The 23,992-nt window shown below is 47.8% G+C and overlaps 1 protein-coding gene across 1 annotated transcript in view; it reads right to left on the bottom strand.

Annotated features, from left to right (window-relative positions):
* ADCY3 (adenylate cyclase 3) overlaps window positions 1–23,992 on the bottom strand; it is a 123,100-nt gene that overhangs the window by 712 nt on the left and 98,396 nt on the right. The window contains exons 3-20 of the mRNA XM_006835234.1: window positions 23,533–23,663; window positions 22,829–22,940; window positions 22,566–22,693; window positions 20,015–20,173; window positions 18,928–19,105; window positions 13,132–13,254; window positions 12,683–12,825; window positions 12,362–12,523; window positions 9,808–9,895; window positions 8,852–8,968; window positions 7,168–7,430; window positions 6,867–6,932; window positions 4,603–4,696; window positions 3,609–3,767; window positions 2,948–3,094; window positions 2,241–2,360; window positions 1,183–1,306; window positions 144–268 (exon numbers count right to left, since the gene is read on the bottom strand). Of these exons, the coding sequence (XP_006835297.1) occupies window positions 144–268; window positions 1,183–1,306; window positions 2,241–2,360; window positions 2,948–3,094; window positions 3,609–3,767; window positions 4,603–4,696; window positions 6,867–6,932; window positions 7,168–7,430; window positions 8,852–8,968; window positions 9,808–9,895; window positions 12,362–12,523; window positions 12,683–12,825; window positions 13,132–13,254; window positions 18,928–19,105; window positions 20,015–20,173; window positions 22,566–22,693; window positions 22,829–22,940; window positions 23,533–23,663 (2,439 nt within the window). The remainder of the gene's footprint in view (window positions 1–143; window positions 269–1,182; window positions 1,307–2,240; window positions 2,361–2,947; window positions 3,095–3,608; window positions 3,768–4,602; window positions 4,697–6,866; window positions 6,933–7,167; window positions 7,431–8,851; window positions 8,969–9,807; window positions 9,896–12,361; window positions 12,524–12,682; window positions 12,826–13,131; window positions 13,255–18,927; window positions 19,106–20,014; window positions 20,174–22,565; window positions 22,694–22,828; window positions 22,941–23,532; window positions 23,664–23,992) is intronic.

Here is a 23,992-nt window from a genome sequence, read left to right as displayed (position 1 = left end):
GCATCTCTTACCATTCCTACCTGTAATCTCAGCATTACTGACTTAGTATTTGGGGCCAGCAAGCAGGAGATAGTTCCATGGCAAACACACAAATTCCCATTGCCTGAATTTGAGTGCACATGCAGCTCTGCCGCTGGACATACCTGAATATTGCCCATGACCCCTGTGGACTCCATCCTGCTGGCTACGTTGACTGTATTGCCCCAGATGTCGTAGTGTGGTTTACGGGCTCCAATGACCCCAGCCAGTACCCCTCCTTTGTTCATGCCTGGGGTAGAGGTAGAAAGTTCACAGGCCAGATCCAGTGTCAAAAGTTGCCAACTCTTGTCAGTACTACCACAAGCTCCTGTTCATACAGCATGCCAGAAAGTCCTTGTTAAATTTGTCCCAAAACTAAGCTTTAGGAGGGCAGGAATCACAAACCAACATGCTCAGTCTCCTGGTAACCTCACCCAGGAGAAGTGAGGCTCCCAAGTGAATGAACTCCTGACAGTCTTTGGAAGGACAGGATGGACTGAAGTGAGCTAAACCCTCTTGGAAACGTTGACACTGAACTGGGATTTCCAGCCAGATTAAGAAAGGAAGGACAGGCTACCACACCACACTAAGTAGTATGTGGTCCCAATAGCTGACCGGTCCTGGTGTGGTGCTATAAAATAAGCCCTAGACTGTAACCACAATGTTGGTGGTTCAAACCCACCAGCTGCTCAGAAACCCTATACAGGGTAGCTGTGAGTCAAAACCAACTTGTTCACATTTAACATGACTGACCATGGTTTCAACAATCTGAATTTCAGTTTGATCACCTAGAAAAGAGATGACTAAATTACAGTTCCTTCCAGCTTTCTGAAGAACCATGGTGGTGCAGTGTGTTAAGCATTGGGCCTACTGCAAGGTCAGTGGTTTGAAACCACCATTTGCTCCAAGGGAGAGAGCTGTGGCATTTTGTTTCTGTAAGGCTGTACAGCCTAGAAACTATAGAGCAGTTCTACTCTGTCCTAGACGGTCTCTGTGGGTCAGAGTCGAACTGCAGAGGCTTCCAGTTCTGTGACCCTGAGAACCTCCTCAACTGAAATGCTGCCTCAGGTCTTTGTAAGTCTCTAGACCTTCCTGTCAGTCTGCCCCGAGTCCCCGGTCTCAGAAGCAAGCACATCAAGGAGCAGGTAAGCCTGGAGCCCTTACCTATACGCAGCATGAAGTTGTTGAAGGACTGGTTGTTGATGTTTGTAAGCGTATCTTTCATGGCCAGTGCAAAGTCAGCCAAGTCGGCCAGGTGCTGCCAGCGCTCCTTCTCTGACTTTTCCTCCTGTGTCAGACAGTGTAACAGTGAAAGAAAGCATCAGTGGCTGGTCTAAGCCTGTCACTGCCCAGCCTGCTCCCCTCCTTCCTGCTGGGAAGTGAGTCCCCCACACCTCTAACTCCAGTTCCGATTTGTCATTGTGGCAAATAGCTAAACCCAGGTGCTGCTAGTCTGGGACAAAGACGAGCAGTGCTGGCAGGGAATGAAAATCCACCCAGCTCAGCTGCTTTCTTATATTTGGTCACAAGTCAGGTCTTATCACCACCTTGTCTACATTTTATATAGTCCCAAGTTTTGACTCTTTAGCTACATTTTAAGCAACTTGAAGGTAATGGCCTGCCTCACATGGCCTTAAGGTTAAGGCCTACCTTACTTCACCCTTAAAATAGAGAAGGTACTGGCACTTACATCTTGCAGCAATTGTAAAGATCTGTTTTAGAATCCTTTTGCAAACAGATGTTTTACTTGGGGCATAGTAAGCCCAGCGGAGGTCCCACAGCACATTTCCTCTCTTCATAGCTAAAGAGAGTTGGCTCAACAGGTCTGAGCTAGCTTAACATAAAAGGCAGTCTGAAGGCTCTCCTTTTCTAACAAATTGCTTCTCCCTTGTGGAAGCTATCATGGTTACATAATTGCACCTTGGCTTCCAGCTCTGTTAACGTGCAGAGAAGACGGTGGAAACTTCTGTTGTAATGATGGCTGTACTGTGGAATAATGGTGAGGGGAATGTGTGTGTTCCATGGTGGTTACAGTCATAAAACTTTGCCCATAAATCCTATTTTATACTTGCATTGCACGGTGCTAGCGTGTGTGTCTGCGGCCACTTGGCACAAAGTACCTAATAATCACTACTCTGATAACGTCCCTGCTCAGTATGAGCTGCCCATCTCTTCTTGGGGCAGAGTCCACCTCCTCTCTAACCACTGGGTGGTTTAGTTACCTTGTTGGAGCCAGTGAAGCCATTGGTGTTGACATCTGGGGTGACTCCTGAAGCTGCCATATAGGTGCTGCCAATGGTTTTGATTTTGGTGATGATTCGGAATTTGGGATTGTCCAGGAGCTGAGGCCAGGGTTGGGGAAGAGAGAATCGTCAACACAGTCCAGGAAGATGCACGTGCCAACTAAATGACAGATTGCCTGGTTACGAGCACTCCACAGAACACCAGAGACAATGCTTTCCTAGTAAAGGCTTATTCATGATGCCACTTAGCTGCCATATGAGACTGGGCAGATTTCAGAATTCTCTGAGTCTGTTTCTACAAGTTAATGTTGAGAGAAAGCTGTCAATCTCAGCCTGGTGGAGCATGTATAGGAAAGCACTTTACCTGGCATACAGGTTACTGTATGGTTAACCCTCAAATTCAGTTAACCAAAGTCAGAGGAGCCACTAGATCTTGTCTTGACCAGTCCTTACCCTGTGAATTTATAGGTGATTATCTGGGCTCTCACTGCACCCCTGAGATCCCAGCATTTCCAGATGGCCTCAGTAATGTATATGGATATACATTACTGGGAGGGACTTAATTTGGAAAAATGTAGCCAGTCTAGAGTAGCTCTAACTTCTGGACTTATGTAACCAGTCCTGGGATGAACAGTCTAAAAGGGACTAGCTTTGTGGCAGAGAAGAGAGGCAGGATGGGTACTCACAGAGTCGAAATCTGAGATGATCTCATTGAGGAAGCGCAGACACTCAATGCCTCCATTGTTGATGCTTTCCTCTGTGTAGAAGTCAGCAAAGTTGGGCAGCGAGGCAAACATGACTCCAATCTCATCATAAGACTGGCTGTACAGCTCCTAAAAAGAAACGGGGTCAAAGTGTTCAGCCAACATTTGGTTGGATAATATGCTTCAAATCCAAACCTCTCTTCCTCAGAACACATGCTATATACACACATCCCCCAGATTATTCTAATTTGAAATAACAAGAAAACAGCTTCCTGCAACTTTGAATAGTTACAGAACCAGCTTCTCTAGTCCCTCTAACAGCCCTAGCTATGATGAAGAGGGTACCACGGGGCTGGGAAAGGAGGCATAAGAACCATTGTGTTTTCAGATGATCCCAGTTGACAGAAGATTGAGCTCCAGTCAAAGTCTTGTCTTCTGCACTGTAACCTCACAGATGAGTAGACCATATAAATACGATGTCATTAAGAACAGGCCTGTGAAATTGGCCTTTGTATTGTGGCTGCCTTACCCTGACCCCATGTCCTGAGACAGCCTGAGCCCAGAGAAATCTGGGTTAGGAAGAGCAAATGAAGACCAGTAATAGCCTCGTGACTACAGCACAAGGGTTCACTTCACCCCTCACCTCGTCTCTCTTCTTGGAACCCAGGAAATGGCGGGCCACATGCTCAGGCAACATGTTCGTGACTAAGGCCTCGTTCCAGCGTCGCATTTCGTAAACGCGTTCCTTCTGGTCATGAACCTCAATCTTCCACAAGAACAGGGTGCGTGCCAGTTTTTCCACCTGCAGAAACAGACAAGATGTGTGCTTTAAGGGCCACTGGGTAGGGAGTGAAACACATGATAGGGTTCCAATTGGACAAACAGAAGATGACTAATTGGCAAGAGCAGTAAGGCTCAGAAAGGATTCACTGAATCAAGAAGACTGCCCCCTGGCTCTGGTGAGGATCTGGCATCCTAACCTCTGGTTACAGCAGAGACGGGAGAGGCTTAATACAGGTTAGGCCTCCTGGGGCCTAATTTGAGTTCTGACTTGTGGGTGGTGGTAGCAGTGGGAAAGGGTCCCCATTTTCAGTAAGCTCCTCTTAGCCCAGGAACCTGGAAGGCTGTACTTTGCTAGCAAGCCACTAGGTGGCACTGGAACAAACATGGACCAATAAGTCCCTTAAATGGATACTTTTCTTTCAACCAAATAAAATCCTTACAGCTCCTTTCCCTTTCTCTTCTGGCTTTGTGCTCCATGTGTGAGTGACCGAGAGTCAGGCTGGGTACAGAGGTTGTGAGCTTTGGTCTAGTTGAGTGCGATTTAATCTAGGTTTTTGTGCCCCTATTCACTCTCCCCTTTTTTTCCTGTTCTCCCCTGGCGCACACACAGACACCCTCACTCACATACTCCAACATCCTGGGGCAGAAGAGAAGGAAGTGGTAAAGATGGTTTTCCTTGCATTACTGAGGAGGAAGCTAGAAAACTGAGAAAGCAGTGGCCTGACAAGATTTTCTCGCTACCCTGGGAAAAGGGAACGTGGATTCCCAAGGAGCTTGTTTCAACCCTGGGGCTGCTTCTCTAGGAGGCTCTAATGGGGGTGAGCAGAGGAGAAGGAGGGCATGCCGGCACTCACATGGCGGGAGAAGTAGTAAAAACTCAGCATCATGATGAACATCATCACCGTCATGGAGTACTTGGAAGGCATCAGCGGCAACATCAGGGGCAACCTGCGTGGCAGAGAGTACTGCACTGAAGGACGCAAAGGCGGTCCAGTGGGGAGTGGGGCCTGGGTTGTGCTGTTTTTTTGTCATCATAGGCCCAGATGGTTTCTGCACACCCTACACATCAAGTCAGACTCCCACTGGGCAGTACAACTTCCTTGAATCACTGGCTCCTACCTAACAGCCAACGACACGGGTCCCTCTCCTGGCTACTCTTGGTGTCCACATCAGGGCTGTGTCACAGTGGGTCACAGAGCAGCTGCAACCAGGTAGGAATCAGGGAGAGACTGCCATCACCCTAACAGGCCTCGTGCACAACTGTACTATACACCTCTTGATGAGACTCAGCAGTTTTCTGTACAGTTCATTAATTTTCAGTGCTGTATAGGGGCCTGCTGTGGCACTGTAGGATAAGCACTGGATTGCTAACCACAAGGTTGGTGTTTCAAACCCATCAGCTGCTCCTTGGAAACCTATACAGGGTGCTATGAGCTAGAGTCGATCCAACAGCACTAGACAACAGTATTCCACACTTTGTATATCTCTATTGTTGAAATTTGGTTTTGGGTATCTGTGTGTATGTACTATGAATGAAGTTGCTAAGGAACCTCCTTGTACATACATCATAGAACATATGCACTCATGAATTTCTATAAGGTATATGTCCAGGAGTAGAAATAGGTCTATTTTATTTTTTTACTTAAAAAAATTTCTCATTGTGAATTGAGTGAAAGATATTTAAGTATTTATCCCACTCTTCCTCCCTTAACCCATTCAGCTTGTATTTCTGTCCATGTATCTTCAAACAGAACACTGTTGTTCCAAGGCTATGAATATAGCATATTTACCTCTATCCCCTTTAGCCCTGCATACCTCCCTGTGCCTTCCTTCACCTATCATCATCATTCTTCTGCCAGCCTCCCCTTCTTGTATATTGCCCTGTCACCTTAGTTAACGTTCACCTCTAGCCAGTGAATAACTCTCCCTCCCTACTACCCCTGGAAACCATCAAAGAATCTTAGTATGAAAACCTTGAGTTCTTATAGTGATCTCATACCGTCTTAATCTTTTTGTGATTGACTTATTTCACTCAGCATAATGTCCTCCAGGTTCAGCTATGTTATGAGGGGTTTCGCAGATTCATCATTATTCTTTAATGTTACTTAATACACTGTGTATATGTACCAAAGTTTGTTTGTCCACCCTTCTATTAATGGGCATTTAGGCTGACCCCATCTGTTTGCTGAGCAGTGCTGCAATGAACATTGGTGTGAGTGTATCTACTCGTGTCCTGGCTCATATTTCTTGTGGATATATACAGGAAGAGATATCACTTGGTCATAGGGTATTTAGGATTATAAATCTATTTTTAACTTAATAACTTTAGTGTTTGCTAAAGCGGTATACCAATTTATCCCCCAACCAGGAATGTTATGAATTACTATTGTACTTGATATTGTTAGACTGACGTTTTAGTTTTTGCCAAAGTAATACATGTCTGCTTTTAATCCTTGTTTACTAACAAGTGTGAATGCCTTTTCATGGACTGCTGGCCTGTAGAAATTTTCATTTTTGAAGAGTAGATTCAATTCTTGGGCCCATGTTATATTAGATGATTTGTCTTTTTAAACTTTATGTGAAGGTCTAATGAAATCTTTGGGTCATCGGTCATAAAATTCTGAAACCTTAGTAATTAGAAGGGACCGTAGAAAATTATTAGTGTAATATTTCCCTCAACAGGTTAAGCCAAGATTGAGGACAACTGTGGATCCCACAGAATTACTGACAGGGCAGGATGATAATGTAAGTCTTCTAACTGAATGCCGTGTTCTCGTCTCTACATCTTCCCGCTACTCCCCGTCCTGCCAAACTGTTAGTGTGGCTCTCATCCACTAGCTGCTCCATCTCCTCCTCTCAGCCCAGCCACTGTACCTCACCCATTAAACCACACAGCTTCTGTCCTCCCAAAGTTAACTCCCCTGGACTCGGAATCAGCCAGGATGTCCAGGTCTGAACTAAAACTGTTCTGCCTCCTTTCTAACCCATTCTAGACACCTTGCACACACCCAGATTCTGTGACTTTGGAAGGCGAGCTCTTGGGGTTTGGCAAACTGAATTCCCTTCTCTAATAGAAACAGACTATAAATACAGAAAAAGAAGAAGCAGAAACACTTACCCGTCGGTCCCATTGAGTTCAGGATTGGGAAACACCTGTATCTTCTCTAATGTGATGATGGGAATGCTGTGGGTGAGACAAGAGCATGTGATGCCCACTCATCAAGAAGGGAAGGGACCGACCACAAGGTGAAAGCCAGCCAGGGGCATGTTCATGAAAAACCATGAGCCCTGATAACTATACAAGCCTTCACTGAGCCCTAGAGGCAGAAAGCTACCTCAGGGCAGGCCCACAGCCTTGAAACGGGGACTTGGTGGTGGGGCAGGGAGACAAGGCAGAGCTGAATCAGGCTTCATCTTACTCATGCTCCTGAAAACGCCTGTGGTCGTATTCATCAAAGATGGGGCACCAGGCATACAGATTGATGACTGCCACCGCGCCCGTGACGAGCAGCATGAGTGTCAGCTTCACCATGTGGCTGACCTGCACCAGCATGATGGTGGCGATGAGGGACAGCACAGCCACATAGTTGTAATACTTGGGGTTCGCCATGCAGCCGTCACGCTGCTCCTCCATCCCTGCAGTGCTGTTGCTGGGCCCGGTGTAGTACTGGAGACAGCTAAGCTGGAGGTGGACATGGGTGTAAGGGAACAGCAGACAGTGGTCACAGAGGCAACGCCATGGCATGTGGACAGTCCACTCCTCCCCTCCCACCTCTTCACAGGCCCCTCAGAAACACCAAGAGAGCAGCTGCACAAAAGTTAGGCACTAGTTCCTAGTAAGAACTTTACCATCATCTCGTGATATCCACAAAAACTGCGAGTGTTTTAGTATAGCCACACTGTGTAGAAAATCCAGGGAGAATGAGCGTACCCAAAGCAGTGCAATTAGGAAGGGATAAAACCAGAACTAGAAGCCCTAGTGGTATAGGGGTTAAGCTCTTGCTGTTCACTTAAAGGTGGCGCTTTGAACCAATACAACAGCTCTAAGTGAGAAATCCCTAGAGACCTGTTCCTGCAAAGATTATTAATTAAGCACCATCGAGTCAATTCCAACTCATAGCGGCCCTATATAGGGTTTCTGAGGAGCAGCTGGTGGGCTTGAGACCCTTTAGGGAAGTTCTGTCCCTTGGGGTTGCTATGAGTCGTAAATCAATACGATGGCACCCAACAACAAAATTGGAGCTCGGAGACATGCCTTTAGATGTCCTGTCCACTTTCCCCCACAGCACTGTTGCTAAGGAGGTGCCATGACTTAGTCAGTTACCTTCAACTCAGCTGCCCTGCCGTGACCAGCGAGTTTGGGCTCAAGCACCTTCAATCTGCGGCAGCTCACTAGCTTCTGGAGTCTTCATCGAGCTCATTGCCGGGCAGATAGAATCAATACAATGTGCATCCATAAACTACATCATCCACTGGGGCTTGTCTGCCTTTGTGGAGGTTCTCAGCATGTGATGCTAGCATGTACAAACTGTCCCAGTCTCTTTGTCACCTCTCCACCAGTAACAGGACCCTTGCGTGCCCTGCAGAGCGTTAACTGGTGGTGCATTGTGGGCTGTAGGTACCATACAGCCATGGAGCTTTCCCGACTCCTGGTTCCACATACCCTGCTGCCACAGTACGTTCCTGTGCTTACTGTTTGTGTTTCTATTAAAGGAAATAAAATGACATTTGGGGAAAACAGGCCTTTTAGAAGAATGTGGTGGTAGCTGTGTTCTGTGAAGTTGGTTCCGACTCAAGTAACCCTGTACAGCGGTTCCAAGGCTGTAAATCTTTACGGGTACAGAACGCCTCATCTTTCTCCTGTGGAACCTAGCAGGACCAGGCACATGGTTTGGGCTCCCACATTCTAGAGAGGGAGTTGCTATGGGGAAGCAGTCTCCATTTTCCTTTAGATCATGGTGCTCTGCTCCAGAAGGTTTGCTCCACAAACCTGTGTCTAGTGGTGCAGGGATCGGAAAGCACTCAGCTCATACTGGCTGATATGGAAGCCCTTTCAACACTGAGAGCAGGGCGCTCCCCTCAACAAGGACTGCAGGAACTCACCATGTCCACAACGTTTGCCATAACCAGAATGAAGATGGCTAACATGGCCCAGGTGTTCCTGGCCCAGCGGGTCCGGTCAATCCAAGTTGAGAAGGCCACAAGCTTCTTAGGAAAAGCCTAAGAGAAAGGTCATTTCAAGGGTCATGAGTCTTCTCAGCTTCCTCCCTGTAGACAGGACTACTAATGACTCAGGCGGTTTCCAGGAGTACTATGGGTTCGAGTCAATGGTAAACTGAGCAGGGCGGAGCTGAGGAGAGCACACACGGGAGGGCTAGGATGCGTATCAGCTCTACTTGAGGGGTGTGTGAAACCCACAGCTTCCAGGTATCAGTGATCGCCCTTTCCAGAGCAGACACCGTGACCACCACTGGAGGCTGTGGGCAGCACCAACCTGCAGTGATGCACTCCCTTCTCTGGGAGCTGAGGCCAGCTCAGGGGACAGTTTTCAGTGCCAGTTTTATTAACTGGTTGCCCTCCATCTCTGCCCAGCTTCTGCTGCCACTCCTGGGTCAGTGTACCTAAATTCTCTAAGGTAACCTGACAAGCCACCATGAGACTAATTCTCCTAAAACACTGCTCAGCCATAACCTGGATCAAACTCTCTGAGGCACACCTTGGAGCCTAAAAGAGAAAGTGTAAATCCCAATTCGCCTGGTTTTCAAGAGCCTTCATAATCTGAGCCACCCCACTCCACTGCTGTTCTATACAGGTTCCCATCTATCTAGACTGATTGACTCCCCACTCCATCCTCCAGGGCCATAGCTCCACATTTGCGGGGGTGGGGCTTGAGGATAGTGAATGAATGTGCAATCACTGAATGAAGGTAAGTGCCGGAACTGTCCTAACAGAAAAGTCTACTGGTAAGGATTTGATGAGCAGCATAACTCATCCAGTTTTACAGGATGAAACACTACTTCCAGGGGGTTCTGAGTCAAAACAAAAAAAGTGCTTCTTACCCGGGGAAAAATGGCAGCCAGTGAGCAGATTGTTAGGACCAAGAGTAGAATTTCCCCAACCACAAAAGTCACATAGTTTGTCATTAGGCTGTAAGAGAGAAAACAACCGGAAGGGGTACATGAGATTGGGTGATGGGTCGTTAAGTGCTGTGGAGTCAGTTCCGACTCATAGTGACCCTGCATATGGTTTCCAAGGAGCAGCTGATGAGTTTGAACTGCTGACCTTGTGGTTCAACTGATCTTGTGGTACAGTGCTTTATCCCACAGCTCCACACCAGGGTAAAAATGTTAGGAGAGTAAAAGAAGACAAAGGAAGGCCCTGCCCTCTAAGCAAGGCACAGCCTGTACCCAGAAAGTCCAATGTGATGCTAGAGAATCATTATGGTTTACTGTGATAGGGTGAGATAAAGAGCTGACTGGAGGGGCCATCAATTGAGTTCAGCATCTGAGCATGTGCAGCCATCTTCTCAGACAGGTGCCTCGGACAGAGCCAGGAAAAATGCAGGAAGTAAGCACAGTGCCATGTAGCTATGATGCTAGGAGAGGGTACGGAGTAGGTGGGGGCTGTTGTCAGCAGCCACTGAGTTAACCTCTGACTCATAGTGACCCCATGCTCTACATGACTGAATGCTGGCTGCTCCCTTGCCATCCTGGTGATCACCTGTGGCCTGGAGCACTGTGGTGGATGCACATGAGGGGCAGTGATAAGTAATCAAATTAGGCCCCCTTGTTGCCGATGGCTAGTAAGAGTTATCTTCTGACAACTGCCCAAAGCTTCACCAGGTGATGAGCCTTCCACATCTTTTTATCTCATTAATCTCCAACACTTGCTCTCCAAATTCTCCCCATCCTGAAACCCATTCCCATGTGAGATTTTAACCCTAACGACTGGTGTGGCCCTGTAGGATAAGCACTGGACCACAGGTCAGTTTAAACCACAAGGTTGGCGATTGAAACTTATCAGCTGTACCTCGGAAACCCTTCATAGGGTTCTCTATGAGTCAGAACTGACTCAATGGCACCTAAAATCAATTAACTGTGTTGAAAATGTCAAAAATATCCAAAACCCCCATGTTACTAAATGCAGTGTTCAATTAGTCACTTTCATCCCTCCTTGGTTTTCAGGGTCTCTTTCACTCTTAAGTTTTTCCTGGTCACCCCATCTAGAAACACTGTGGAGTTAGTGCCTAGTCCTTAAATCACCTCTTTCAGCTTCCCACACACACTGATACATCATGACCTCCAAGATGGCATCTCAACCTCATCCTTACCCTGAACTCTAGCATTCAGGTGATGATTTGAAAGCTCCACCTAATGTCCTAGGCATCTCAAACTTAACCTGCGCAAAACAAATTCCTGAGCTTTGCCTTCCTAAACCAATTTTCTACGTTCTCCAGCTGAGTTCATGGCAACTCCAGCCTTCTAGTTGCTTAGGTCAAAAACCATGGAGAAATCCTCGCCTCAACTCTTCCCCATTATATGAATCTGTCAGCTCTTATTTTCAAAATATGAGGGGGCTTCAAAATGTTCATGGAAAAATTCCATTATCTTCATTCCATTTCCCCCCAAAACTTTTAGAAGCTCTCCCCTCCCCCAAATTCAGAATCCATTAATCAGTCAGTCAAGGTCAGTATCCAACCACTTGTGATCATCATCTATGCCTTCAGCCTGGCCCAAGTCACCAATGTCACTTCTCTGAGCCACTGCAATGTTGTGCTCGCTACGCTATCCTTAGACCTTTATCCCCAAGCATGCCTTAGACATTAAGTATTTGTGAAGTTAATGAGCTCTTAACAGTCTTGGGGCATGTATTATAGCTTCTGTTTACAGTATATTGATGCCCCAAGAGTTTTCCGTGTCCTGCCCAAGGTCATCCAACTAATAGGCAAGGAAGCCATATCCAGAACTAAAATAGTATGATTAAGTCCAAGGGTCTACAGCTCTCTGAGTAATCAGAGCTAGCCTCCACACTTGTCCTTCTCTGGTAGGGAATCCTTAGCAAGAGCGTCGACCCTGCTGAGGAAGGATGGTTGAAGTTATCCTCTAGTTGGGACAACGATTCCCTAACCCCACCTTGGCCCAGCGAATCTATTGCTGTTACAGACTTAGGTCTGGGCTCAGACTTTTGTTAAGCTGAGAAAGGGACCCCAGATCGATCTCGGTGACTGAAGGTGAGGCATCTTCGCATTCCCAAAGTCTCAAATCTCCCAAGATCCACTCTGGGACCCATCCAGCTAAGGCCTCTATTCCCATTGAGCCCCTAAGCCTCACTCTCTCTGCCCCAGCCATCCCAATTTGATGCTAATGCTGCTCCAAAAACGGGTGGAGAAGGGAGTCCCTGGGTCTGAGGGTCGGCTGAGGCCTTGGGAATGGAACCATGCCATCAAGGCTATTCTACTGGGGGGCAAGAAACGGAGATAAGGTCAGCACCCCAACGCCAGGCCTCCACACCCCTCCTATCTGTGAGGAACCGCATCACTTTTGCTCTCCTGATACATTCTGGCCTGGAAACAAGCTCTCATCCCATCAGTTCCTGCAACCACCCATGACTCACCCAGGGTCGATGAGTATCTCCACTAGGGCCGTACAGAACAACACAACACAGGAACAGCTGAAGGCGGCCCCACTCTGCTTTTCCTTCTCCACTGAGTAGCGGGTTTCCATCTCAGGGTCCATGAACCGCATGGACAGGAGGAAAGTGTTTCTCTTCTTCACTCTGCAGTAGAAACAAGCTCCGTGAAACCCAAATGCCACATCTGCCTCAGCCTAGCAGGAAGGGGAATACAACAGGCTATATTTATGGTAAATGTCATCTTCTGAACCCCAAGGAAGGGCTGACCAAGCGCGCGCCCAGAGAGCTGTCATCATTACTTACACCTGGGCGGACTCGCGCTCGAGCAGGGCCTCGTTGAGCAGCTGGTTGAGCTCGTGCTCATCCTCAGAGGCGTCCACCACGCGATCCGCCAGGTCCTGAAGGTGCAGCCTCCGACGAGGGTTGGGGAATGAGGGGTTGTCTGCCTACATGTCAGTGAGGCAGGGTTACTAAACAGCATTTCCCATGGCTATCCTTACCTCAAATCTACGGGATTTGGGGACACCAGAGCTAGATAAGACATCAGCAAGCACTTCTCTTGTTTTCTCACCCCCACCCCACATAACTGATGAGGGTACAGCGTGAGGAAATGGCCTACCCAAGCTCCATTGCTAAAAAGGAGCAGAGTGGGACTGGTGGCCAGGTATCCCACCCCCACACAGGGCTCTTCTTGCAGCCTCTCGGTGCCCCCTGCTCCCTGTCCACCTCCTGGCCCTTAGCAGTGCACAAACCTGGGCATCCTGGTCCTCGGCCTCCTCAGATGTGGTCCCGGTGGTGTTCCCGTTGGGCTCCTTGGTCTCAATGAGCGCGGGAGACCTGGGCTTTGAGGACGCTGGAGCTCCATTTGGCAGGGCCTGCAAGGGGAAGAGTAGCTATCAGGGCTCCCAAACAAACAGACATTGAAGGAATATATTTACCAACCGAAAAGTGTCCAGGATTGCCACGAGTCACTAGAAGCTGGAATAGTCAAGAAAGGATCCTCACTAGAGCTTTTGGAGAGAGTGTGGCCCTGCCAACACCTTGATTTTGGACTTCAGAATCACAGTCGTGGTGCGCTGGACTGCAAGGTCGGTTTGAACTGCAAGGTTCAGCAGCTGCTTCTAGGGAACCCTATATAGGGTAGGTATGGGTCGGAACTAACTCGACAGTACTTAACAATAACAATCTGCAGAATGAAGAGGCCTGGAGCGTGGTGGGTTACAGGTGTTAACCTCAAGGACAACAATTGAATCCACCTGCTGCTCTTTAGGAGCAAGATGAGGCTTTCTGCTTCCGTAAAGATTCACAGCCTCAGAAACCCCATGTAGCATCACCATGAGTTGGAACCGACTCCACGGCACACGACAGCAACAGTAATTTTCAGAACTAAGAGACAATATGTTTCTGTTGTTTTAAGCTCTTATTTATGGCTCTTAGGGCAGTCCTAGGAAACTAATTGTGCATTTAGGTAGGAGAATGGAGGGGCAAGGGGGTAAGCAGGCTGACTGACTGGGAGACCAGGAGTGGCTGGACAGGGATGGTAGCTGAATGGTGTGAGAAATGGTGGGAAAGCCAATAGAACTCGCACTTAAATAGTAACCAGAAGAGTCATTATGACTTCAAAGTTTTTGGCCTGAGCAACGAGAAGAACAAAGCTGCCATTAATGAAATGGGGGCAAGAGAAAGGCCAGTAGCTGTATCTGGATATGTTAAGTTTGAGATGCCTACTGTGTACATGCATGGAGTCCACAGCGAAGTGCAAATGGTTAACACACTTGGCTGCTAACCAAAAGCTGGAGGTTCAAGTCCACCTAGTGGTACCTTGGAAGGAAGGAAGGCTTGGCAATCTGCTTTCAAAGGCGACAGCCTTGAAAACCCAATGGAATGCAGCTCTAATCTGACACACCTGGTATTGCCAGGCGTTAGAGTCACCTTGACGGTAACTGGTATTGTGTATCCAAATAGAGATTTCTAGGTGCCTATTAGTGGAATCCTGGTGTGGCACTGTGAGTTAACGTGTCAGACTGCAAAGCCTTCTGAACTGCAAGGTTGGTGGTTCAAGCTCACCAGCTTCTTCCTTGGAAACCCTTACAGGGTCGCTACGGGTCAGAATTGACTCAATGGCACTTTGCAACAACAAAAAATTAGTGGAATTTAGGGAAGCAGCTGGAACTGGAGATCAAAATCTGGATGTTGTCAACGATGGCATTTAAAACAATGCAACTATTGGCTACCCAAAATGGGGGGGCTACAAAGGCAAGAAGTGACTGACTTACAAGCTTTCAAGACAGAACCTAGATCCAGAGGTTGTGGAGGAAGGTAGACTCTCCACTGAGTAGTATCCAGTCAGTCTGGGTGGGGCTGATGAAAGGAGATGGGGATAGGTCTCTTGTGACACAACAGTGAATAATTATTATCAGGACTGATTGTCAGGGTTGAAAATGTAAAGGTAGACGTTTTGTAGCAAGGAGAGGAGTGATTAACTTTTCAGTCTAGGAGCGGAGGTCCCTAGGACCATCAAGGGAGAATAGTGGAGAGCGGGACCCTACCCAGAGAAGCAGCGATGCCTGAGATGGAGGCAGAGGTGATGACATGGAGAGATGGAAATGTTGGGGACTTTAGACCCAGAGAGGGAGAGGGGCTGTGTGCTGATGACCGGGGGGGTGGGGGTGGAGGTAGGCTTGCAGGGTATACCCCTTTGGTTGGTTGATGATGCATGGAGGGGACTGTAACCATGGCAATGAAATGATACATGATAGGATGAATGTAAAGCTAATGTTCTCCCATGTAAAGTACTACAAAATTCACAATAAAACATTTAAAAACAAACAATGCAACTAGATGAGATCAACAATGTTACTAAAGACAGAAAGTGAATGGTGTCCCTGGGGTTCCATCCCTAATAACTTCAGGGAGACGTCTAGAAGTTTTTTAACACTTTGGAAAGTATTCACTGTTCATTCCCCTCAGAGCTCCTCCTCCTCACTTCAGTAAACCATGGTGGTGGTGTACCGTGGAGTCAGTTCCGACTCACAGTGACCCTGTTTAGGGTTTCCGAAGCTTTAAATTTTTACGGGGGCAGAAAGTTTCATCTTTCTACCGCAGAACTGCTGGTAGTTCCAAACTAGTTGACCTTAGGGTTAGCAGCCTGACTCATAACCACTATGCTAAAATTAAAGAATTATAGAATTGTATTTTCTACTGTCACTTCTTAAGAAGGAACTTCCATCACTTCCTTCAGGTCTTCCCTTTGTTACTTCTGACTGGAGAGCATGTGTGGTGATCTTCTGTGGCCCTATCCCAGCACATGCTGAGTTGGGAACTTGTTAAACAACCCTTCAGCTCACCGTATATAGTACTGAGTTGGTTCCTTATCAAAGTAGACTGAGGGCTGATGGTGGCAGCAGAGCTTTGTAGTTAAGACAGTTGGTATAATCTACAGCAGCTCACCAACTTTCCAGTCCCTGAGAGAGGAGACTAAACACCTTGCTGGTGATAAATATCGGAGGATTGACAAATAACAAAGCTTAATTTCTCTAATAAATAAAGAGCTCCTACAAATCAATGGAGAAAAAGGGGCTCAAAGGTTAAACATGAATATACAATTCACAGAAGAAATTCACCTGATCAACATCATGCTAAAGGTGTCCAGCCTAATGCATGATTAGCAAAATAGGATTTTTAAAATGAGACATCATGGTTTCGATCTTTTGGGTTAGTGAGGATCAACGTCATTTAAGTGCCCAGGTGTGGTTAGGACCACAGGGAGGGCGGCAGAAAGTGGGCTGACAATGAGTGAAAATTTAAATGTATACAACCTCTAGCCCAGCATTTCCACTTCTAGAAATTTCTGTTTTTCAGGGAGGGGTGACAAAAAATTGATAAAAACCAGCTGTACAAACAGGAAAGTCTGGACTGGCTCCCAATGCCCATGAGAGGTGTCCTGGAAAGGGAATACCTGCCAGGTTCCCATTAGAAAAGGAGCTAACTTTTTTGTCTGATGAAATGTGTAAGAGGAAAAAGTGAAGTCTGATGGGGACAAAGTCATTCTTTCAGCAGCTGGTGACTGCTCCTGGCCTGGGTTAGGCAGCACCTGAGGTGGCGGGCACAGCGGTAAACCAGACAGACTCCACCACAACCCTCACAAAGAATATAAATGTGGTTTGTTTTAAAATTTTTTCAGAGAACACATACTGTCATTTATGTGAGCCCATTACTGCTAGAATTAACTGCAAAATAAGGCAACATTACTAATCAATAAAATCAAGAGTTAGAGATTTAGACAATGCAGTCAATTATAAAACCATTGTCATAAGAAGGTTCAGATTGTTCTCTACATGCTCTGTGGCAGACCTGCGTGCCCTGTTTCCTACACATACTGCATGGACACCTAGCCTGTAATTTCCCACAGCTCCGCTGACCCTGCTATCTGGTGACCCAACAGCTTCTACAACATATATTTGGAACTGGCAGGCCAGGGAACCACTGCCAGGCAGCTGGCCAGTGTCAAATATTTCCTCCTCCATCACCTAGGCCCTGAGGTTGTTAACACTCCCTAGCTGTTGGTGTCTGATGTTTTAAGGAATGTAGCAGGGACCTCAACATTCTTTTCATTTGAAAATTTGACAGTAGCTTAAACATGAGTGTTTCTCAAAAATGGCTCCTCACTGGCTTTCTTGTCTGCACCTCTGTTCCCTCCTCTCCATGTGCTGAGGACAATTCCGCCTCACATGATGGACTATGCAGAGACTAACTAACCCTAACCCTAACCCTAACCCTAACCAAATACAGTATTAGAGCAAGCTAGAATGAGTGTTGCTGTCCCTGCTCTGTTACCTCAAGGTGGTTTCTAACAAAAACAAAGGCGCCCTGGTGGCACAATAATTAAGTGCTTGGCCGCTAACTGTTAGGTTGGCAGTCTGAACCCACCAGCTGCTCCATGGGAGAGAGTCAAGGTGGTTCTGACTCAGTCCTATAGGACTGCCAGGAGTCAGAACTGGCTTGATGGCAATGGGATACCAACAAAACCAAATTTCTTTTCTTTTTTAAAGAATAGAATTTTTAAGCTATTAAATTTTTCATATGCCATAATAAAGATACATTTTTGTCTGATTGAATGGATTAGATACATATTCATATTAAAAATACATAGAACTGACTGTCCATTTTGAGGCAAGGTCAAGTCTTTATTTCAAGGAGCACTACTTTCCTTCCTGAAATATCCTACTTTTCTTTCTGAAAGACAACTTGTTACTCTCCTGGATTCTTTAGAGCATTTACTGTAGCACAGACTTTCTACTTGCACAACATAACGTTGTCCTGTGCTTCACTGCAATACATAGCAGCGAGTGGGATTTTAAGTGACTCAGAGACGGAGAACATGTCATACAGACTGGCCTCTATGTTCCTGCCGGCACCAAGTTAGTGCAAGCTACACACAGGAGGGACCCTGCAAAAACAGGGGGACAATGGCTGGCTGGTTGGGGGCACTGGGCTTTGGTTTCCACTTGCAGCTCTGCAAGCTGGTGCAAGCTTCTGGGCCTCAACTTACTCCTCTGTAAAGTAGGTATAATAATTGTCTTTGTCTCATGGGACTGTCTTTAAGGATTCAGTAAAAGAATGGATGCAGTACTCAATAAACAGTGGTTATGAGAAGACCCATTGAATGGATGAGTCTTCTGTTCCTGTGTCTGACTGATTTGAGAGCCCCCATACATTAGAGGAAGAAGGGAGGGTTTTTTCATTAAAACTTTATCAGGAGTCACCTTTCAGCCATAGCCCCTTCTGCCTCAGCAGTGGCCTTTGCTTCAGCTTCAGCCATGAAATTGCCCTAAACAACCTGCCATCCACCAGAGCCACCCATCACACTGGAGTGGAACCCCATGACTGGGAGCATGAAAGGTCTTTAAGTGATAGATTACACGGAACAAAAAGAATTTCCAGGCATAGCAGAGGATAGTAAAAGGATGACTTTGTACTAGCTGCTGGTGGCTTCTAGTAAAGCATCAGAAGGTCTGTGGTTGATGGGCAAAACCTGGGGAAGGAAGCTGCTGAATGCACTACTCAGAAGGTGAGGGAAACACGGGCAAAGGCCAGACCAGAGGGCAGGATCACAGGAAGGCTTTGTTTTTTCTGTCCCATTCCTTCTTCATTTCCCACTCACAAACCTTCCATGACCTTAAAGGCCAATCCATTTCCACCGCCTTCTCTTTCTTCTGCCCTGCCATTCCTACCGTTCTGTGCATTCTCCTCTGGAGGCCAAATTACTGCTGTGGCTTCAACTGGGATGCTGATCCCAGCCCAGCTACTCTCCTGAGTGCTATGGAGACATCTCCAGTGGCCTCTCCTGGCATCTCTGGATATGCCACAGTCACCTACACTTCAACTTGACATGAATTCCACCCACGTCCCCGCTGAAAGAATGCTACCGTTGGTCTCAGTTCTCATAGTTACCCATCTTCAAGTCCTGGTAGGGCTTGTACAATGTCTCTTTTTTTAATCCCTTTCATTCCATGCCTTAATTCAGGCCAGGGGGTAGCAGGACTCACCGAGCCATTGATGCCATTTTGGGTGGCTGTTTTCTTCACCTCTGGCTTGGACGCAATGATGAGGTAGGTTTCGATGCCTTTCTCATCAAGGTAGTCACAGCGGCTACCTCCGTCACCTGGCTCCACATCAAACTCTCCTTTCAGGCAATCCTTGGTGCTCTGGGAGATGTGCACGCGCCTAGGTTGCAGAGAGAGGGTCTCAGCTCAGGCTGGAATTCACCCAGCCCAGGGGGAGCCCATGTAGACCAAGCTGGGGTAGGGTGTGTTGGGAGTGTCTCCCTGGTATTTGGGGCAGAAGAGGGCAAGTGGAGAAGTTCAGGGAGCAAAGCTGCCACCGGGAGGATGGCCAGGAGGTCCTGCTGCTACCGAGCTGTGTGGGGATGTGCCACCAACACCTCTCGGAGCCCCAGCTCAAAACCCTGAAACGGGGCACGATGTGTCTACCTAAAAGGCTGCTGGGAGGACCAAACGAGAGCAGGAATTTACAAATCTGCTCTGAGCTCTCAGTTCATAAGGTGCAATCTCAGTTGTGGCACCTGCCGTATGGGTCCTAACACCCATTTCTGAGGGACAATTCACAACTGCCTTTGAAGGCAGCTCCCTGGCCCAGGCAGAAAGACATCTGTGGCGTCAGTGTCAGGCCGGCTGGGCTTACCCTGAGATAAGTGGGGGAACCTCTGATGCTGTCCCTCTGTCCATTCTTAGGGCAGGGCTGCTCCTCTGACGGATTGGTTTGTTGGGGAGAAGAGCACATGCTTTCTGGATGGCACATGCCACTCAGGGCTGGCAGTTCTGATCCCTTCTAGGAACAACATGCTTGGGGGAGATGGGCATGTTGGAGTAGTTGCAATGTGACAACATCAGAGCCCAGCAGCAGTATGTGTAGGTCAAGAGTCAGGAGGACACACTGCTCAGAGGTCCAGGTAGGGGAGGCTGCTGGGGCAGGGGCAGGATGGGAGGAGCGCAGCCCCTGCGTGGAAAGGGCCCATCTCTAAGATACCTGGTCCCTCAGGGTCACACCTCGGGGTGTGGCTGGTAACAGTCTCCTCCCCAACCATTCCACCTTCCTGCTAGGAGGAGTGCTCACCCGGGGATGCCGCCTGACTCCATCTTGTTGGCCACGGTGACGTCGGTAGACCACACATCGTACTGCCAGCGCTTCTGGCCTAGGACGCCGCCCAGAACCGTGCCCGTGTGCACCCCTACACGCATGTCCACTCCAGTCTTTGTCTTCTCCCGCACATACCTGACCAGTAAACACAGATAAGAGGGGGTAGGGCATGGCCCTAAGCACTATGGGCTTTCCATAGACCTGCTTCTCCTCCTGCCAAGGGAAGCCTCTGACTACCAACTGCCCCCAGCTCTCTGCCTGCATTTGAGCACAGTAACCTGCCTGGCTTAGGTCTAATTCAGCAATTCCAGGCCAGTGTCCCTGTTGGGGGGGAGGGGGGCGTGGAAACAACAGAATGTGAGACTTCCCCGTTTTTCTTTTTTAATAATTAATTTACTCATATGTGCAAATCATATTTCATTAAGCATCTAGCACTTGTTCTCGGTGCTGCAGACACAGAGGAGAACAAACTAGTTGTGAAGGTCTCCGTCCTTGAGAACTCCAGAAGAGCAAGTGTGTTGTTAGGTGCCATCAAGTCCCTTCTAACTCATAGCAACCCTGTATAGAGTTTCCAAGAAGCGGCTGGTGAGTTTGAACCACTGAAACTCCGACATTGTGGTCCAGTGCTTTATCCCACAGCACCACACCAGTACTCCAGGAGAAGCAAACAGGACCTCAACTACTGTCCCCCGGGGCAAAGGCAATTTAGGTTTTTTTGAAGGCAAATACTTAATCTGCAAGTAAGAAACGTAAAGTCTCCGCCTCCAAGGTGGGGGTGTGGAGACGTGTGCCCACTGTCCAAGACTGAGGGAGAGGCCTCAGCAAGCAGAGACCCTTCCCACTTAAGGGCTTGATGTCACCAGAGACCTTAAGTTCACAAGGGGACCCTCCTCCCAGGGATATCCCTGACAACCTTGGGGAAGAAGGGGGCATGTGGAGTGTACTATTCTCATAGCTCAGGTGGAGGAAAGCTCAGGGGACAGAGACCAGGGTCCAGGCCCTTATCTGCTGCCCCACACCCTATGTGGTCTCAGGTGTAGTTTCATTGCTATCCTTTGCCTTTCTAATCTGAGAGAATTCCGCTGCCGTCAAGTGAATTCGGATTTACAGCTGGTGGATTCAAACCAACCGCTTGGTTAGCAGCTGAGCACTTTGAACAATGTTCACTCAAGGCTCCTAACGTGAGAGAAGGGGTTGGAAGTCCCTGAACTTCTCTGTCTCAAGGGTATTATGGGTTGGATTGTGTCTGACAAAAAATAAGTGTCAAGTTGTTTTTGTTTTCATATACTGGAAGGGAAACTGGCTACTTATGTTCTCATTCGGATAAACCATTGGGAACTTTCTCACAAATAAAAAGGGAAAGGAAAGAAGGGGGAACAAAGGAAAAGACAGGAGAGAAAGAAAAACGAAGTACAGAAATGGATAAGGGTGATGGTTGTGTAACATGGGGAATGTGGTCAATGTTGCTGGACTGTCCACGTAAAAATGGCGGAAGTGGCAAATGTTTTGTTGTATATGTGTTGCCACAATTTTAATAAAAAAGAAAGAAAAGGAGTATAATTTTAGTCCCTCAAAGGAAAAAAAAGTGTCGATTTGGTTAGTATTATGTCGTTATCCTCCATCTTGTGATCTGATGTTCTTACCCTAGGTGTTTTAAACCTCAACCTCTATGATATGGCAAGGCATACTCTACAAGGTCAGGCTGTATCTTGTTAGATTAGATAATAGCTTTTTTTGAGATGTAAAAGGTAATAAACAGGGGAGCAGAGATATGAGGGTCCTAACTACCAACAAGAAAGAAAACCCAGGAGCGGTACACATTCTATGAACCCAGGGTCACTATACTGAGAAATTTCTGTAACCATGAGAAAATGTATGGCAAGACACATATGGATGTCCAAGGAATGCTGGGCCCACAGATGTTGAAAGGAGACAAGGATCTTTCCCCAGAACCAACACTGAGAGAACCTTTCCACTGGAGTCAACACTCTGAATCCAGACTTCCAGCCTTCTAAACTGTGTGAGAATAAATGTGTTTGTTAAAGCTGTCCACTTGTGGGATTTCTGTTACAGCAGCACTGGGTGACTAAGACCGGGGGTCCCGGTGAGAACAAACAAGAGATGAGAGAACAGTTGGAGGGGCTGGGGAGTCTATGCATCCCCAAAATGTGAGGCTGATGATGAGCTTGTAGCAGAAAAAGATATAACATGGATGAAAGGTGGAAAAACAACCCGGAGAGGCTAGTGAAGTCTTACACTTTCAACTGTGATGAAAGTATGCCACGTCCCCACCTCCGAAGCCATGGATGAAGCTCCCTAACAGTCAACTGCATCCCAATGGGCCAGCATTTCACTCTTGAATGGATCCCTCCATGGGGTCCTCGGGATGTTCAGGGGTTCCCTGGCAGACTGGCATCCTGACAGACCAACATAGATTGCCTGCTTCTTCAATGGCCAGAACCACATGCTCTGGAAGGCCCCCTCCTCCTAGAAGTCCCCTTAGATCCCCATGAGCACCCCCACTTACGAGATGGCCTCTACCATGGCCAGTCCCATGAGGATGGAGCAGACGGCGTGGTCCTCCCGGTAGTCTGGTAGACCACAGATGCAGTAGTAACAGTCACCCAGGATCTTAATCCGAAGCTGGTGGTATTTCTGAAAGAAATGTTCTTCCTAAACCATGGAGGAGTGGAAAGGAAGCAGAGGAGGGACAGGTGGGAGAAAACCAGGGGAGCCAGCCACAGAGGCAGCTGCCATCGTGAATGCCGGGGGAGAGGCAAGGCCACTTACCGCCGCCAGCTTGTCAAAGCGGGCAAAGAGCTCATTGAGCAATTTCACAAGCTCCTGAGCACTGCAGGCAGAGGACAGCTGGGTGAATCCCACGATGTCGGCAAAGAGGATGCTGTAGCAGGGGAGAGGAAGGCACAGGCAGGTGAGATGCCAGTCGGCACACCTGACTCTACTGACAAGGGTCCCAACCCACAGGCAGCAGGATCATAGCAGGAGTGGGGCTGTGCCCTATTCCAAAAGCATTTGGCTCTTTCAGGACAAATGCAGAGCTCTGGCATGGCGCCTTATCCCAGGGACTTCCTTTCCCCCAGGACCTCAGCCCTCAGTCCTAGTACCTGTGGCCAGCCTACACTGCCTCACTCCCCCTGGCCGAAAGTTTAAGGCACCCTTTCTAGAAGGATCATGGGTTCCAGCCTGTGTTGGTCCCAATGGTGGGAGTCCTCACAGAGCTCACTTCTCCGCTCTGGGCGTGTTTCCTCCTTTATATAATATCATGGTGGGCTGGACCATGTTAATCTAACGCATGTTTCAGCTCTAACACCATATATCTGTCAAAGGCTTCCACAAGGAGTGAGAAGTTTAGCGCAGGAGCTGAGACTCCCAAGGTGGCCATGTCCTTACCCCTAGTCCCCAGGGAAAATTCTGAGACCACTTGGACGTGGTCCATCTGTCCTCAGGACTCAGGTCTGATGGGCAGGGCATACCTGACATTCTCGTGACGGTACATGTACATGGTGTTGAACTGCTGCTGATCCTTCTGGCTTTCGTCTTTCTTCATGTCCTTCAACATCTCGTCAGCCACGTGCTTGGGCAGGATGGAAAGCATAAGGTTCTCCTGGAGGAGGAATGAGAAGGTCAATGGGGAAGCAGAATCTGGCTGTCATTTCCCAGGGCAAGTGCAGACCCTGATCCTGGTGACAAACGACAGTCAGCTGACAGCTCAGAGCTCACACCTCCAGGCAGTGTGGGGCCCAGGGAGGATTGTGAGACTACAGCAGAGCCCTGGTGGAGTCAGAAATCCCACGAAGAAAGTTAGAAACAAGAATGCAATGAAGAAAGTTAGAGATGAAGAGACAAGAATGCGATGAACAAAGTTAGAGACAAGAATGCGATGAAGAAAGAGATGAGAATGTGATGAACAAAGTTAGAGACAAGAATGCGATG

Source organism: Chrysochloris asiatica, unplaced genomic scaffold, assembly GCF_000296735.1.
Source record: "Chrysochloris asiatica unplaced genomic scaffold, ChrAsi1.0 scaffold00016, whole genome shotgun sequence".
Taxonomy (NCBI): Eukaryota; Metazoa; Chordata; class Mammalia; order Afrosoricida; family Chrysochloridae; genus Chrysochloris; species Chrysochloris asiatica.
The sequence above is the reverse complement of the archived record's forward strand: the minus strand, read 5'-3'. Positions and strand labels throughout refer to the sequence as shown.